The following is a 17,145-nucleotide window of genomic DNA, read 5'->3' on the forward strand; positions in this document are numbered from 1 at the left end:
TTGACTTGAACAAGTCACGCTGTATGATTTCTCGTTAGATATCTGATAAAATGATACAATAAGGGAAGTAACTCTCTAAGGAAGTAATGTGTAAAGCGATAATGGCAACTGAATCGACGTCGTTTATGCAGTTTGACTACTGTAACCTCTGTAAAATAAGCCACACAAAGCGGAAGAAGCACGTCTACTCTAAAAGACATCAAGAAATATTGCAAAACATACTCAAGAAGTTTGAGAAGAAGGTAATTACGAGAACATGGTGTTAGAACTGAGATATGTTGCCACTGACACACTGTCACACAGTCAGAACTGGGCATGTCGCTATACTGACGCTTTTCGCAAAATATTTTATTCATACAACTCTCAGGACCCATTTGTATCAAACTTTAATAAAGCTTTAATCGTTAATTAAACTATGATTAGTTAATCATTGATTATCTTCACTTGCATGAAACCCTTAATAAAGGAATCCCATCATTAATCCATCATTAAGCTAATGAAGGTTTGGGGGTATCATTAACTCGTATCAACATGGCAGATGACATAATGTTCCATGAACTTGGACGTCGGAGAAAAGAGAAACATTTTCGTGAACGGATTAATCACTTGGAGGGAGTACTGCACTTTCCCGGCCGCACCTTTTCAGATTAATAAGCGATGTGGGGCTCGAACGCGCTTTGCCGGATTACTGACTTGGTTAATTAGTGACGTAATTGGCGAACGCTCTACCTCGGGACCATGAGCACGATCACAGTTAATGAGGGCTCGTTTAACGGGTCATTTGCACAGAAGTGAGGCGGAAGCACGCAATGGTTTGTTTACATTTCTCGCACTTCCGCCCCACTGTAACACACCCTTCCCATTAATTTTTTTTCGTGTTATTATTTCTTGGACTGTACTGACGAGTACAGGATGGATCGAAATGCGTTTCAACTGGATATAATAGGATCATACTGTCGTAAGGTAAAGTCAAACCCTAAATAAGAATCGGAAAGGGTCCCTAACCCCACAGCGAACAACGAGGGCTGCGCCCGGCAAAGTGCATTCTAGCCCACTTGGAAAATATGAGCAACAGAGACATCAGAGCGAGGTACTGTTTCAGTGTTGAAGTGATACAGTACATCTGTGGGTTGACTGGCAACAGTCTACGTCCTATGACAGCGACATCTAGAGCACTGAGTGTGGGAATACAAGTATGAGTGTTTACCTGCAATGCATCATGGATAATAATTTGGGGATTCCCCTTAGTTAATCATGGTTTAATGAAGGGACCTTTATTAGAGGCATATTTAGTTAATGGGTGTTTAAATAAGGGTTTATACAACCATATTTAAACATTTCATTAACTAATCAAACATTAAGAATTAAATCAATGATTAGTGTTTAATTGATGATTGCATGATTACGTGTTGATACAACTGATCGTCAACCCAATTCTTAACCCGGGCCTCTCTGTCGTGGGTCACCGTGTGGTTCTCGCTTCACTGATCCCAGGTGTCCCATTGATTCTAAGTGTTAAGGTAGGGAACTGAACTCAATCCTTTCCCCCTTGGGTCCACTTTCCTTGGAAGACCATTTTCCGACCATTTGTAATAGGTACCCCTTTGGAATCAAAAGCCCTTTCTGGCATTACGTTCATAATTAGGTGATCCTTGCTGTCAGAATAGATGGTACTGAGATTCAATTACTGTTTAAGAAACCTACTCCAGATGGCCATTAATTGGGGAACACTGCTCATGTTTGTGTATTTACGGGAGCATGTACATAATATTCACACTTTACTTTGACATTCAGCAAACAATAGAGTACAGGTCACTAGTTTGCCTTGAAAAGGCCCTACTTTCTGAAAAACCTGTCAATATGTGATGATTGTACAGGAAACTAATACCTAAAAACTACTTTGCAATGTGAACATGTGTTTATGAATCTCCAAAGCAAAACATTTCCAGTATAGCAATGTAACTAGGAATTACTTCCCTTTGATGGTGGTTCCCACATTTGACCAACTCTTGATGGTGGTTCCCACATTTGACCAACATCATGTTAAACCAAGTACTTATATTTTCTGTGTCTCCTTATGGCCTTAGAAAGGTCTCACGCTGTAACCTGTATATGTCCAACTGGGTTTATCTGATGTTTCAGATACAGGATGGGCGTATGTGTATTGACAACCCAGGTGTTGAGGCTCTGGGGTGGGAGAACGGAGCAATGTTCTGGTGTTACTTCTGTGAGTTGGAGATCAGCAAACACAGGGTGGAGCCTGACTGTACGGTCAAACATGGAGGACTTATACTGCACTTAGCAAGGTGAGCTGTTTACCAGATCAGTCTGATATAAAGCAATACCTGCAGCATTGTGTTTTGATACAGTTCTAAGTTGCATTGTTACAGTGGAGATATTTTGGTTATATATATCATGGTTACATTGTTGTGTTTTGTGTTACAGTGATGATCACGCAAAGAAGACTGGTGAATTTTTCTGGAAGAATATCATTGATAAGAAAAAGAAAGCTAAATATATCCTCAGTAAAGAAGATGCAGAGAGGTAAGTTCTGTGTAGCAGTTTATGAAATATTACTTGGTCGCAAACAGTTTCACTTTTCTTATCAGTTCTTCGTTTTTATTATAATCCAATGTTAAGCAAGGAAAGGTGACAAAACAGGGAAAAGTCTTAGGGCTGACACTTACTTCAATCATTCATTGGGCTTGACAATTGGCAGCCTTCAGGATGATGTATATGATTATGCACTGTTATTTGTTAGACTTAGCACTGTCTTGGATGAGTGTGGACTTTCACCAACCACTGTATGCACAGATGCCAGCCATTCCGTGTTTGAACCCTTGAATTATGCTGTTGCACTTGTTCTCCCCAAACTATCAAATATACAGAAAACTTTTATGCATCAGTGACACGAAGTATTCTACAGCAAGACTGTGCTAACCAATGAGATTACACTGGTATACAGGTCTCTGATTAGATGTTCTGAAGACAAAATCTTGTCGTTATATCAATCAAACTTTGGTGATGTACAGTACAACTACAACAATGTTTAGATCTCAAAACACCACACTGTCTTTCTAAAAAACATTTCAGAGTTTTATGAATGTGTGGATCATGGTAGTGTTAAGTTTACATGAAATTAAGCCATCTTTATGACTTTAAAGCTTCAGTTATTGCTATCATCTCTGTATGCTGTTACACATGTTATTGTATTAGGTAGTAATGAACCCTCATGTTGCAGGTTCAGCAACAAGGCGGACACAGCGGTGACTGTGTACAGACAGAGGGTGAAGACACAGCTGACACAGGTACGGGCAACCAGGGCTTACGTCATACTCAGGGGTGGAAATAACTTTAAAATTGATAGTGTACTCCGGTATAGTGGCACATGTAATGTCACTTGCCCTGATACCTTTTCCAGTGTACCGACCGTTTTCTTGCTGATTTTTTAAATAAACAACATAATTAACATTGGAAAGTCAACTGGACACCAGTACAGTGTGATATACAAATTTGCTTGCCTGACAGAAAAAACACTGGACTCGGACGTCGGGCAAGGGGTTATTTCCACCCCTGATACTATGTACTCGACCGGGGCTGAAGGTATACTGTGTACTGGACCTAGGCACTTATACAAGTTTTCTGATTCAGTTTCGTTGGTATTTTGTGAAATAAATCTGCAATTATCCAGCATCTTAGATCTCTTTACTGTTGTTAGTGTTAATAAAAATATTCGGGACTCATTTTCAGTAGAGTAGGTTTTCCAATTTAATTCAAATTTTGCAGCTGAACAAAAGGTTTACGTATGTGATTTCGTGTGTGTTAGATGAATGTATTCAGGTACATGTGATTTGTCTGTTCCAGATTGCGAGCAAGATACGAAGTCAGGTTGCCCAGAGAAACCAGGTGACCAACAGACCAAGTGTTAGGATGCAGGCGCCTTGGACCCAGGTGTGTGAACAAGGGAGATTACTCTACCGGTACATCTCCTGACAAGGGAGATAACCTGAATGTATCCATCTGATTGAAAGTCCTCATCAGAGGGGTTGTGTGTCAGAGGCTGTGAGAAATGTACTGTTTAACAACTTTGTGTCCACAGGATTGCTTCAGTATAAAAAATGAACTCAAGAGCAGATTATTAATTTGAACAAGGGCATGAAATCAAATATGAAGAAATTGCTTGATATATGAGGCTTCTTCAATGTTTAAGCAGTTCTGTGATAAATATTTTGAAGTAAGCTTATTATGACATATAGTAGTCTTGTCTTAGCAGAAAATCTTATCTTAGCAGCAGAGTGTGAATTTAGAAGGCTGTTTTGTATTGCCATGTATTGCAAGTGACTATTTTGTTAGAAGTTTCCTGAATTCTTTAGACATCTACAAAGCAGATATCCCAGCATTCAGTTCCTGGTAATGTGACTCCCAGAATGTCCAGTAGCCATGGCAACAGTCATGCTGTTGGCGTTCCAGGAAAGAAGACAGTTTCAGCTGAGGCAGTTGGCTTGACATCCATCGTTGCTCACAGCGATAAGGTAGGTCTTCAGGAGGTGTTGTGGAAATTCCAGGTGAGACTGGGTGCACAGTATCGCATGCTTGTTGTAACCGTGTAGGGAATCTGGTGTTAGATTTGGTCCACTGCAGTCTATGTGTGTGTACGGGGTGCTGTAATGGACCAGCAGAGATGCCAACTTCTCCGATTCCGGCGGAGTTACTCCGATTTTTCCAAGGAAAAACTGTTCTCCGATTTGATGTCCAAAAACTCTGATAAATTATTCAAAATGTTTTTAAAAATAATCCTAACATCTAATTTATCGATTGTGTTGTTTACGTTGCCACTCCTCTTGTCCATTTGTAAAGGTTGGCATCCCTGGACCAGGTGGTCTCTGACTTAGCTCACTGCATGTCATTGTACCCCAAGAACATGGAGACTTTGCTCACAGTATCGAGCACTGCCTCATCTGGTCTTATTTACAGTCCTCCATCAGATAGCTGGGTGGTGGGGTAGCCTGATGGTTAAAGCGTCCGCTCGACACACTGAAGGCCCGGGTTCGATTGCCCACATGGACACAATGTGTGAAGCCCATTTCTGGTGTCACCTGCCGAGATATTGCTGGAATATTGCTTGAAACGGTGTAAAACATACTCACTCAGTCACCCATCAAACACCTGGAATACTGCTTTTTTAAAAATGCAACCAGTGTGAATCAGTTGGTCATCTCTGTGACTTTGTACTTAGCCTGTTGTTATACATGGCCTGACTGCATGGCTGTGGAGTTGTTAGGAGTGACCTCAGACATGGGGAGTTCTGTGTTAGAATAGCTCCAGATCATTGAGTGGTCATGCCTGGTGACAATTTGGGTTGATTGCCAATCATTGCACCCTGTCAACCTTGTTCACAATATTAAGGGGCGATGGGGTAGTCTAGTGGTTAAAGCGTTGGCTCGAATCCCAACATGGGTACAATGAGTGAAGCCCATTTCTGGTATCCCGTGCCGTGATATTGCTGGATTTATTTCTAAAAGCGGCGTAAAACCAAACTCAGTCAGTCACAATATTAACGACTCGATTGTCTGGTCAAGATTTGTTTAGTGGCTGCCTTCATTTTGCTGAAAACCAACATTACAGCCTCATCTGACAGTGTTTCCTCCTGATGAACAGAAGGACACGTTGATTGTTGGCAAGGTGGAACGGTTCATGTATGCTTTGGGCCTCCAAAATAATGCCTTTGTTCTGCTTTTAAAGTGAATTAAGCAATAATTGTTGCATTTAAAAGCTGAGACTGTTTTTTCCTCAGCTTTCAGAGGTGGAGGATAGAAAGGAAGGGGAGGGCAATGTGTTCACTGGTGCCACGGCCCCCTGGATGATGGAGGAAGATGAGGATACTGGGTCTGGGGAGATAGGGCCATCAGTGCCAGAGTACAATAAACACTGTAAGTATTAGGTCCTGTCTGTGTGATGGGCACTGATCGAGTCTGGGGAGATAGGGCCATCACTGCCAGAGTACAATAAACACTGTAAGTATTAGGTCCTGTCTGTGTGATGGGCACTTATAGGGAGGATACAAGGAAGAGTAACATTCAAGTGGGGATAGGTTGGTGATTTGCCTGCCAGGAGGTTGGGTACTGCGGTGGATCAGCACTAGATCCTGTGTTGACAGTTGTGTGATACACATCTAAAATGATTCCAGAGAGGATAAGTTAGTTGGGTAGTGATATGTTAATAAGGCCAGTTAGGTGTTTTTCTGGGTAGTCTGATCTCTAACTCTAACACAGACTTTATTCAGACATTTGATGTATTTAATTTATGTATTGGTGTTGGTAATACACTTTTGAAGCATTTTCACGACACACCAAAGGCCTGTGTTGGACTCTGCACATAGCATATACACATGCACCTGATTCTTGTGGGTCCTGAACATGTTGCTGGAGAACTGGAAAAAGCATGGTGAACCACCAGCTGCCCACTGTACTCCATAACCAACTGTTTAAATACATAAATCTGTTTCAACTCTGGTATAATGTAACTTACTTTTGATAGTGTCCTGTTTGTAGTGTTTCAATTATGCTGTGTTCTTCCTCAGTGGAGAGAGAAAAGAAAAAGAAGTTGCCAGCTAACCGTGTCGGTGCCAAGTTTGATCACAAGTCGCAGACATCTGCATCATGGCTGCCATCCTTTGGAGGTGTCTGGCACCAGGGGAGACGACTCAACTCTAAGTAATTCACCATCACACTAACCATACGTCAACTTTATTCACCTTTGTTCCTCAAGTGGATTCCAGGGTAGAAGGAGTCCTCGGTTAACTAGGCGTGGGATCTGAGGCAGATAATTTCAGTCATTGATTGCCTCCCCCCTCAATTATGTGCAGACAGTGAGTGAGTGAGTTTAGTTTTACGCAGCACCCAGCAATATTCCAGCTATATGGCGGCAGTCTGTAAATAAACGAGTCTGAACCAGACAATCCAGTGAGCAACAGCATGAGCATCGATCTGCGCAATTGGGAACTGATAATGTGTCAACCAAGTCAGCGAGCCTGACCACCCGATCCCGTTAGTCGCCTCTTACGACAAGCATGGGTTACTGAAGGTTCATTCTAATGTGCAGACAGCTGTGACTTTGTTGAAATGACCAAAGGCATAAAATAGATAGTAGTGTTATTCTTAATTTTTGCTGTACACAACATAGCAAAGTAGAAAGCCACTTTAGGTCTGTAGCACACTGTATTGTAGTAAGAGTCAGTAACAATGAGGAATGTGACAATCATGTTTGTGTCTAAGCTGACTGTGTGTCCTGTGTATCCAAACACTGCTCATGCTCCAAGCCGCTCTTTGACTACCGACAGCCGCGAAAATCTCAGGCAGTTAAATAGGAAAGCTGAAGGTGGGAGGTGGTTTTATACCAACACATGTTTAGAGATGGCACTTCAAACAAGGACTAGTGGGCCAGGAGTCAGGATAGTTGCCTGAGTGTGGTTTCTGTGTTAAACTGTGGTATCTCTGTAAGCTGGTATTATAAAACTGGATGTAGCTTGGACCAGTAGCAGCATGCACAAACACACACACCATAGCATGTTGCTATCCAACTTTAATACCGGTGGGGTAGCCTAATGGTTAAAGCGTTCACTTGTCAAGTTTAAGACCCAGGTCGATTCCTCACAAGGGTACAATGTGGGAAGACTATTTCTGGTGTTCCCCGCTGTGATATTGCTGAAATATTGCTAAAAGCGGCATAAAACCAAACTCACTCACTCACCCAATACTGGTGAACACAACATGTAGAGCACATTTAACCACATCATGAAATGGCTGTAATAATTTTTCCTTATCCTGACTCATGCTCTTTTGCTTGTCTTCTTCTTCTTGCGAACATAGTGGAACACTTGTATCTCCTTATTTGAAGCTCCCTTCAAAATAAAATCACTAATTGGTACTCACCACGAGTTGCTCCCCTTTGCTTCCCCTGGCGGGAAAGGTGTCGCCACCCTCTGGCCATGTGCTTCACTCTCTCCTTCTTCGCCCAGTGAGCAGGATGTGAGAGCGCCTTGTGTCTCCTTACACACCATATCCTTTGATAATCTCTTAGTTTTTACCTCTCATAGGTTACTATAGAGGTATAGCTAGTATCCTTTACTATTTGTATTGATTAATTATCGTATTTCTACTGTTTATTCACGTGTATTCGTGATTGTTCAGTTAGCTTTACGTTGATGAAAATCTGTACGATTTGTAGATTACGTTTCTCTGCCTCCGATCCACATGTAATATGCCCTAGTTGTTCTACGCCGTGTAGGCGTTTAATTCCGCGTTGCAGTTACTGCATTAATTTATCTCATTCTGCATTTAATAAATATCACCTTTTGCGTCTTAAGACGCGTGCTGCAGATAGATCACGCAAACAAGGGCAAAACATGGCAGAGAGTCCAGATATTCCATCCAGTCAGCTGCTAGCGATCGACCCTCTCCGTCTGGTGTTCTGCTAGAGACCCCTGCGGCAGAGGCGATGGGACGCAGTCCGTTACCTCGAAGAAACGACCGGCCTCCCCAGACATCTCGTCATTGCAGACCAAGTCTAAGAGGGCCTCATCGTCGCCTCAACGCAGATTGAGGACACCCAGGGCAGCGCAGACTTCCAAAGGAAATCACGAAGACAGCAAGAACTTTCTCAGCCGAGATCGTTCCAGCAGCAGAATTGGGCCTCTACGATGATCAGCCGATAATCATCCCCGACTTACGGCAGAAGAAGCGACCGGTGTCAGCGACTGTGACTTCTGCAGAGATCACCATGCAGCCTGATGCCTCTACACCGGCGTCAGACGTCATTGATGTGAACCCCATCGCAGAAAAGGCGCCGACGACTTCGCCACAGATCATCCCAGAAGACATGATCGCGGCAGATTATGAACATCATGGAGGACCACTACAAACCGCGCAAGCAGGGTCCGAGCCAACGAAGGCTCCAACGTGAACAGCACCCCAGAGGCACCCCCGCCAACGTAGCAGCCGAAGACGATGTCACCTTCGCGAAGGAAGTCCCGCACCACCTTGACGAAGGACCTAGATGTACAGCCTTCGGCGAAGGCCTTCGCTGGCGGGAGAGATCATCACCATCTTCGATTTCATCTCTAGATATGGACTCAGACCATCAGACATCACGGAAGCCTTCGCGAAGGTCATATCATCGATCCCGGACCGACGCCAAATGAAGCTTCGCGAAGGCATTCGCGAAGGACATATGATTCCAGATCTTCATCATCTAGAAGAACATCGAGGGACTGTCAAGAGCTTCGAAGCTATCAACATTCACCTCACAAGTCTCGAGAAGATCATCCCATAGACGATCTCCCTTCGTTCATCACCAGGTCGATCACCCGTCAGATCTCCACATAGAGCGCGGCGACAAGTCAACTAGATCGCCACAAACCTCATCAGATATACAGACAGCTACACGCGCGGTCGAAGAGCATCTACAAATTGTTAATGATGATGGTTTTGAGGATGATGGAGGAATCATATTTTCTGATGCAGAGATACACGGTATTGGATGGTCAATAACCTAGATCTCACATCACCATCTAAAAGTGGCAATACAGCAGACGTATTTGATGAAGGAAGATGATCCAGATGCAATCACTCTACCCCGATCGACCTGGATTAGGCAGTGCCACAGAATCTAGATGCAGCTTTCCAGAAAGCTTACGAAAGTTCAGATACCACATCTGCCCAACTTTCAAGCCAAGAAGTTCTCCACGATAACATGGACTCCTTCTACAAGGCCCAGGACATCGATGAGAACTATAAGATCATCAGCGATGTAAAGAACAAGATTTACAAGATGGATGATCGCAAGTTGGCTCATATAGAAACCATGACGAGGCGTATGTTCTTTGGGTTAAATAGATCTAGGGCGATCAATGAGACTCTTATTACTAGATTCGGGATTCCCGACGGCCGGAAGATGATAGAATGATTTATTCTGCCTTACTTATGCAAAAGAAAGATCAGCAGTTTTTAACGGATCATCTTACATCTGTTTCAGCAGCACTGACCTTAGCTCGCGTCGTCAAGGCCTCCTCGCCTCCTGTAATTGGGGAGAACTTTACAGCCCACTTTATACAGCCCGTGGTCGACAACATCCATCTTTGACGGAGAAATCGACAAAGTCGCCAAGGAAGTCTCTAAGGATTCCAGGGAAGTCCTTATGATTAGATCGATGGACACACTAGCCAAGCGTCATTCGTCAGACTTCACAGAGATACTCAGGCAGATCTAAGTTCACGGGCCTACAAAGAGCAAGAGACAGGAAGATAGCCAGCTCTAGAGGTAAAGATTCTTTTAAATTGCGCCCATACGGCAACTATAGAGGAGGATCAGGAAGAGGCAGGACACCCAGAGGTTCCCGCAATTATAGACGCTGAAACACAGGTTCGGAACGACTGGAGTCTTCCACCCCCAGCCGTTCCAGTACAGCCAGCTCAAGTGGGTGGACGCCTCCAACTACACTGGGAAAACTGGGGAATATTGCAAGACCTTTACGTCTCCAACATTCTTCAACACGGATTTCGTATCCCTTTACAGGCCAAGCCTCCGCTGACAATCAAACCCCCCAAGTTCGATTTACAAGCGCAACAACTACCAAAGATAAGAGAGGCTGTTTCATCACTCCTATCCAAACAGGCCATAGAAGTAATAGATCAAGCAAACGTCGAACCAGGTTGGTTAGTAAACTTACGCAAGTCGGACCTAGTACCATCGCAAGACCTGCAGTTCCTAGGTATTCGATTCATCACAAATCGCAACCGTATTTTGGTACCAGAAGACCGTTGGCTCAAGATACAGCAGACCATTCCACCAGCTCTACTCTCTCCGTTACCACTGCGACAATGGCAGAGCCTACTAGGTCTTCTCACATCAGCCCAAGACATGACTGTCACAGGCAGATTACAGTTACGTCCCCTACAGGTCCTCATCAACGCACATCTCAACGATGTACAACCATTCAGTCTACCGAAACATCTCAGACCGCATCTACTATGGTGGACCAAGAAATCGAATGTCTGCGAAGGGATTTGTTTAGCAGAGCAGGAATACAAAACCCATCTGTATGTAGATCGCAGCGTCACTCCAAGGTTGGGGAGCTCATCTCACCAACCACACGATATCAGGGTTATGGAATCAGCAAGAATGCAAACTCCATATAAACAGTCTAGAAATGAAAGCTGTAATCAACGCCATTCTACATTGGAGCACATTTCTACAAAATGCGCCCTAATGATCCATACAGACAATTCGACAGTGGCGTTCTACATAAACAAGCAAGGCTCAACGAGATCGATGAACCTTTTGAACCTAAGCTTTCAACTGTTCGATTTAATACAAGATCTAAATCTACATGTCAGAGCAGTGCATTCCGGAGCCAGAAATATACTAGCAGCAGGCGGCTCTCTCTCGGCCTCATACCACCATCAACGACAGAGTGGATGATCAACAGGGAAATTTTGCACAGATAATCAAGCAATTAGGAGCGCGCTTAATAGACCTATTCGCCACGCGATTCAACAATCAGCTACCGACATTCGTGTCACCAGTCCCAGACCCCCAAGCTTGGGCAACGGACGCTCTAAGTCTTTCATGGGAAGGCCTCAATGCGTCGCAGCGTTCCGCCGCCAGCAATAATACCTCAAGTATTACAGAAAATCAGACAAACACAGAGCCTACAACTCACTTTGGTCGGCCCTACTGGCCGGCCAGAGCGTGGTTTCCCATACTAATTCAAGAAATCGGTCAACCAACACTGGAGCTACCCAAGCCGCGCAAACCTGTTAATTCATCCTCACACCAAACAAGTGCACGGAAACCCAGCAATGTTCCAACTACACGTATGGACTGTATACAAATGTGTTTAAACAAGAGAGGATATTCTGCCAGGGCGGCAAAAGCAGTCACGCTTGCCTTACGTTACTCAACTCGTAACTTGTACAATGCGACGACAAGTGGCACAGTTTCGAAAATTATGCAACAAAGAAAGGGTTTACAGCAAGAGAGGCTTCACAACCTCAAGTGGCAGACTATTTGTGTTACCTACGCCAAAACAAACATTTAAAAGGTTCAACGATATCAACATATCTTGCCGCGCTTAGTTCTGTAATCACCATGAGAACGGGTGTCAAATTGACAAGATCTCCAGAGTTACTGGCCTTACTACGAGCTTTCCGATTGGAGGACCAAAAGCGGAAGTTCCACGCCCCAGCTTGGGATCTGAATGTAGTGTTACAACACCTCACGAGTGAGGTCTATGAACCTTTGGAATCGACAAACTTTGAATTTCTCTCACAGAAAACACTGTTTCTGCTATCGCTAGCCACAGCAAGAATGTCTGAAATTCACGCTCTGGATTACGAGAGGATACAGTTTGATGACAATCATAACACAGCGCACCTCGGATTAAGATGGGATTTCATCGCAAAAAATCAACTGCCAGGTCAACCAGACAGATTATTCCACATCCCGGCGCTATCCTCTATTCTCGGATCAGAAGATACACAAGACCTATCACTGTGTCCGGTAAGAGCGCTCAAAGTTTATTTACGACGATCCAAAACAAGGAGAAGATTTTCAAACGTTTATTCATCCCCTTATCGCCACGAATCAAACAGAAGTGTCACGGACCACAATATCTATTTGGATAAGGACTGTCATTCTCCGTGCCTACAAGGCAGCAGGCTTGAACCCACCAACAGCATCAAATCCACATGAGATCAGGGCACTGGCCTCTACCCTCGCCTCTACACGGTAACTGTTCCTTGAACACGCATTATGGAAGGATGCTATTGGAAATCTAACATGGTATTTGCTAATCACTACCTGAGAGACATCACTACAGAAGATGTCTCTGGCATTCACCATTCGGACCACTGGTCCTCGCCAGCAACTGACAGTCCCTCGTGAGGCGTTAAAATATTATCCTCACAAGATTAATATGTATTTTATACATACTCATCTAGCTTATAACTCTCACGGAGTTTTAGGGCTATGTATATATGTTCAGCTTAAGTATTCAACCTTAAGCATATACTTTGGTATAGTCAATTTCAGTGCCTCTATCAGAGTCACCTATATATATATATATAATTTATATGTATTGTTCAATATATTCATAATGTAATTCCCTTTAATGGCTTTATATAACCTATGGTTTCTTTATACAGGAAACATCCTAAATCTAAGCCTTCATGAAGTTCCCGTGAGGGGATATTACAGTATATCTATACAAAATCACTAATTATAAATCCAAAGTATTATGTGTACCCACCTCCGTCCGTAGAGGATGCTACAAGCAAAAGAGCATGAGTCAGGATAAGGAAAATATGTAATTTTAGAGTAAAATTGATATTTTATACTTATCCTGACTCATGAGGTTAGCTTCCTCCCATCCTCCCCACATAACACTTTGGATTTCCCTGTAAATTCAAGTGTTGGGCTCGCTAAATCAGGAGAGAGTGGAGCACATGGCCAGAGGGTGGCGACACCTTTCCCGCCAGGGGAAGCAAAGGGGAGCAACTCGTGGTGAGTACCAATTAGTGATTTTATTTTGAAGGGAGCTTCAAATAAGGAGATACAAGTGTTCCACTATGTTCGCAAGAAGAAGAAGACAAGCAAAAGAGCATGAGTCAGGATAAGTATAAAATATCAATTTTACTCTAAAAATTACATTTTCTGACAGAAATACTACATCCACTCACATTACCCTGACTAACATCTATGCTGTCGACTTACAGGATCCAGTTCGAGAGGAGGACTGGTGGAAAGGCAATGCTGGCAAGACCGGACACCTCTCAGTTGCCACGCCAACCAGAAACTGTGATACCCTACAAACGGAAGAAGAGAGAGTCGGAAACAAACACATCCACAGGAATACAGCTCATCTCCTCACCACTGGTTGAACAAGCTGATCCATACACTGGGCATCAATACCATGACAGCGTTGCCAGGGTGATACCTGTCTCATCTTCCTTTGTACAGCTGCCGGGGGTCAGTTTCCCTGTATCTGCAGCTGCAGATGGTGGCGGAACAAGCAGTGCTGATCAATGGGAGCAGGAAGCGGAGACGGTGAAGGTCACTCCACGTGTCAGCAGGACAGAAACATTGGCCTTTGACAACGTGAACAGTAGGGTTGAAATCAGGAGCAAGGATGAGGGACCATATCAAGGGGGAAAGGATGTACAGGTTTCTAACACAGCACATGATAGCATACAGAGAACTTTGGTCAGTAATCAGACCTGTTCACATGATTTACAGCTATCAGTTGGATCATCCTCAGTGTCATTGTTCCCAGTATCTGTGAAGAATCAGCCTGTAGGACGGGCTTCAGATGACAAGCCCCCAATAAAGAGAGGTCCATCTCCTGCTGATTTAGTTCCATACAAACGTAAGAAGAGGCCAGTGAGAGTGACAGAACCAAGCAAAACTATGCACAGTGATGTGGGTCACATGTTCACCCAGGCCTGTGATCACGCCTTCACCCACCAGACACAAGGAAGTCAGCAGGGGTACTCAGGCTACAAGAACACCAACCTACCTCCACCTTCTGTACGACCCATGACTCCACCTCCTCACAGACACTATATGACTCCCTATGGTGGAACCAACACCCAGTCCTATCCTGGCCACAGTGTGAACAATGGTTACGCATACAGACATCAGGTTGTTAGGGGAGGCAACTTTCACAGTAACATGCCTCCGGTACAACCAGGGCTTCAACATAATGGCACATTGCCTCATTCTTCCCATACAAGCCTACACCAGATTTATATGTCTGCCAGACTGCCAGTACAGGCTCCTACTGCTGTTGGTTCCTCAGCACCAAATACATCCTATGGTGGACTTCAACATACCTTTGTCAGACCAACAGCCCAGGCTATTCTACAGGGTTCCTCAGCACCAAGTACATCCTATGGTGGACCTCAACATACCTATATCAGACCAACAGCCCAAGCGGTTCTACAGGGTTCCTCAGCACCAAGTACATCTCAAGGGAATGGGATGAACTTGTTTCAAAGCATCAGTGCGGCAGTGAGACTGCCTCATTAAACCAGCTATTGACTGAGTGAACACTGTAAGTGAACCAAACGTTGTCAGTTCTGAAAATGTTAATAAATATTGTTTTCCGTTAAATGTTTGTGCCGCTTAATTTAGCAAAATAAGGATGAAAGATGTGGTAGCCCTGGTGTTGAAGTTTTTGTTTAATTCGGTTTTCAATTCAGATATGCACAACAGTTTACATGTATACTACTACAAGCAAGTACAGGAACACATAATACTGTGTAAATGTTTCTGTGTAGGTCAATCTGACAGTAAAGTTGTAATGTGATAGAATGTCTTCATGATGCTCGTGGAACATTGCAGCTGAAACTCTGAAGGAACAAATTGTTGTTATATTGTGGTAACTGTCAAAATGGGGAAAACGTGTAGATTGCAATGGTGTTCTGGTTTTACTTTGCCCAACAATATGTAGCATAACCATATGAATGGAAATTTCACTGATATTCTGTATAGGCCTGAGATTGTGGGACCACTTGTCATTCCTTCACTAACTTCATTGTGCCATGTGCTGAGCAGTGAAACAAGGTCACATTGGCAATGGATTGTTACTGACGTTCTTACCCAGAGGAGCCTTGCTAAAGTTCCCCTGATCTTGTCCCGCTTGAACATGCATCTGACATGTGTCGTGGCTTTCTTGGATATCATGAGTTGTTGTTTTTTGTTTTGGGTTGGTTTTTTTTGTGTGTGTTTTGTTTACCTTTTCTTGTTTTTTGGTGTGCACGCACAAGACAAACATATTCTAAACAATTACTGAACTTGGTACTCTTCCGACTGATATGAATTCTAAATAAACGGTCTTGTCTAACAAACATGTTAAACATGTTTCATTCCACAACTCTCTTCCCACCCCCAAAACCGTAAGAAATGACCAATGCCCTAATAATTTAAAGATATATAAAAATAACTGATTTTAATCAAGAAAACATAGAACTGTATCATTTCTTCATGCCTTTTGCCCTGCCTTTTTGTGTTCAGTTTTCGTGAGGGGAGGTAATCACGGACTGTCACGTGGTCGTACACTGCAGGCTGAGTGGATGACACATACATGCTGCTAGTACTACATAGTATACTCTGGTTATAATGCCACCGTTTGTCCAGGAGAAAATATGGCATTATAACCAGGTAGGACAGTTAGCAGTGGCCCTATGCAATCAACAAGGTGACTGAGGTGATGTCGCCTGCCCAGCATCTAGGGGCTGTAGGTGACTTGTTGTAGGTGGCAGGATGTGGATTGTCACGTGTGTTATCCTATCTGGGATTACAAAACTTAAAGCTTTAATGAGTTTGGTCAATTAAATTGAGTCATGTCACTTAACCAATTAAGGTATGTATGCTACATACAGCCAGTGCAATTGGCACTATAACAAGGGAAAAATTACTTTTTGTTCCAAATACCATTGACATATGGCATTATATCCAGTTTGGCTTTATGACCAGGGTATTATATAGACAGGAAATCCGTTCTGGCAAAAACATGGCATTATATCCAGGGTGACATTATAACCAGGCTGCACTGTACTACCAATATTGCCAAGATGTGTCATTTATCGATATGATTTTACTGCCCAATGTCTCTTTCAATGAAACCTCAACATAATTTCAAACCAGACCAGGACGCTTGACGTCAAATAAATAAAATAAATAATAATTGCTTTGTATAGCCCCTATTTCCAGCGATATGCAGCTGCTCAATGGTGCTTTACACGTTACAGTTCAATCACTAGATGAGAAAAGAAATGTTTTGAGTTTTCTCGTAAAAGTTGGGAGAGAGTCACTGTTCCTGATGTCAAGGGGGACCGTGTTCCACAGGGAGGGAGCTACAACCGAGAAGGCACGATCTCCAGCCTTTGTTGATGTTGATGGAACAACCAGTTTCTCCTTCGGGGCAGAACGTTAGTTTCTAGATGGGGGGTAGACCGATAGCAGGTCCTTTAAATAAGTAGGTGATGACTCAACATAGCATTGTACATCAAGACGAGCAACTTGAAACTAACCCGATGTCTGATGGGCACCTTCTAATGACACCTTCACAGACCCTTGCGGCGTTCTG

General features: G+C 43.4%; 1 protein-coding gene across 2 annotated transcripts; it reads left to right on the forward strand.

Annotated features, from left to right (window-relative positions):
• Positions 1 to 70: 70 nt before the first annotated feature.
• LOC124286122 lies at positions 71 to 15,167 on the forward strand. 2 transcript variants are annotated; one of them, XM_046722464.1, is made up of 10 exons: positions 71 to 242; positions 2,143 to 2,306; positions 2,446 to 2,544; positions 3,242 to 3,308; positions 3,865 to 3,951; positions 4,374 to 4,532; positions 5,795 to 5,930; positions 6,581 to 6,713; positions 13,772 to 14,941; positions 15,020 to 15,167. In XM_046722464.1, exons 1-10 carry the CDS (start codon positions 87 to 89, stop codon positions 15,081 to 15,083), a joined length of 2,235 nt encoding a protein of 744 aa, XP_046578420.1. In that variant the 5' UTR covers positions 71 to 86; the 3' UTR covers positions 15,084 to 15,167. The 2 variants fall into 2 exon arrangements, with proteins under 2 accessions (XP_046578420.1, XP_046578419.1); XM_046722463.1 differs by having other exon boundaries at positions 72 to 242; positions 13,772 to 15,167.
• Positions 15,168 to 17,145: the final 1,978 nt, after the last annotated feature.

The sequence above is a fragment of the Haliotis rubra genome, unplaced genomic scaffold (genome assembly GCF_003918875.1).
Source record: "Haliotis rubra isolate DU_JTF1 unplaced genomic scaffold, ASM391887v1 Scf376, whole genome shotgun sequence".
Lineage (NCBI taxonomy): Eukaryota > Metazoa > Mollusca > Gastropoda > Lepetellida > Haliotidae > Haliotis > Haliotis rubra.

Excerpts from the sequence above, each read along its gene's own strand:
- LOC124286122 (XM_046722463.1), top strand. The coding sequence starts at position 87 with ATGTGTAAAGCGATAATGGCAACTGAATCGACGTCGTTTATGCAGTTT. Across the intron at positions 4,533-5,794 it reads TCGTTGCTCACAGCGATAAG|CTTTCAGAGGTGGAGGATAG; the intron begins GTAGGTCTTCAG and ends TTTTTTCCTCAG. Across the intron at positions 5,931-6,580 it reads GCCAGAGTACAATAAACACT|TGGAGAGAGAAAAGAAAAAG; the intron begins GTAAGTATTAGG and ends GTTCTTCCTCAG.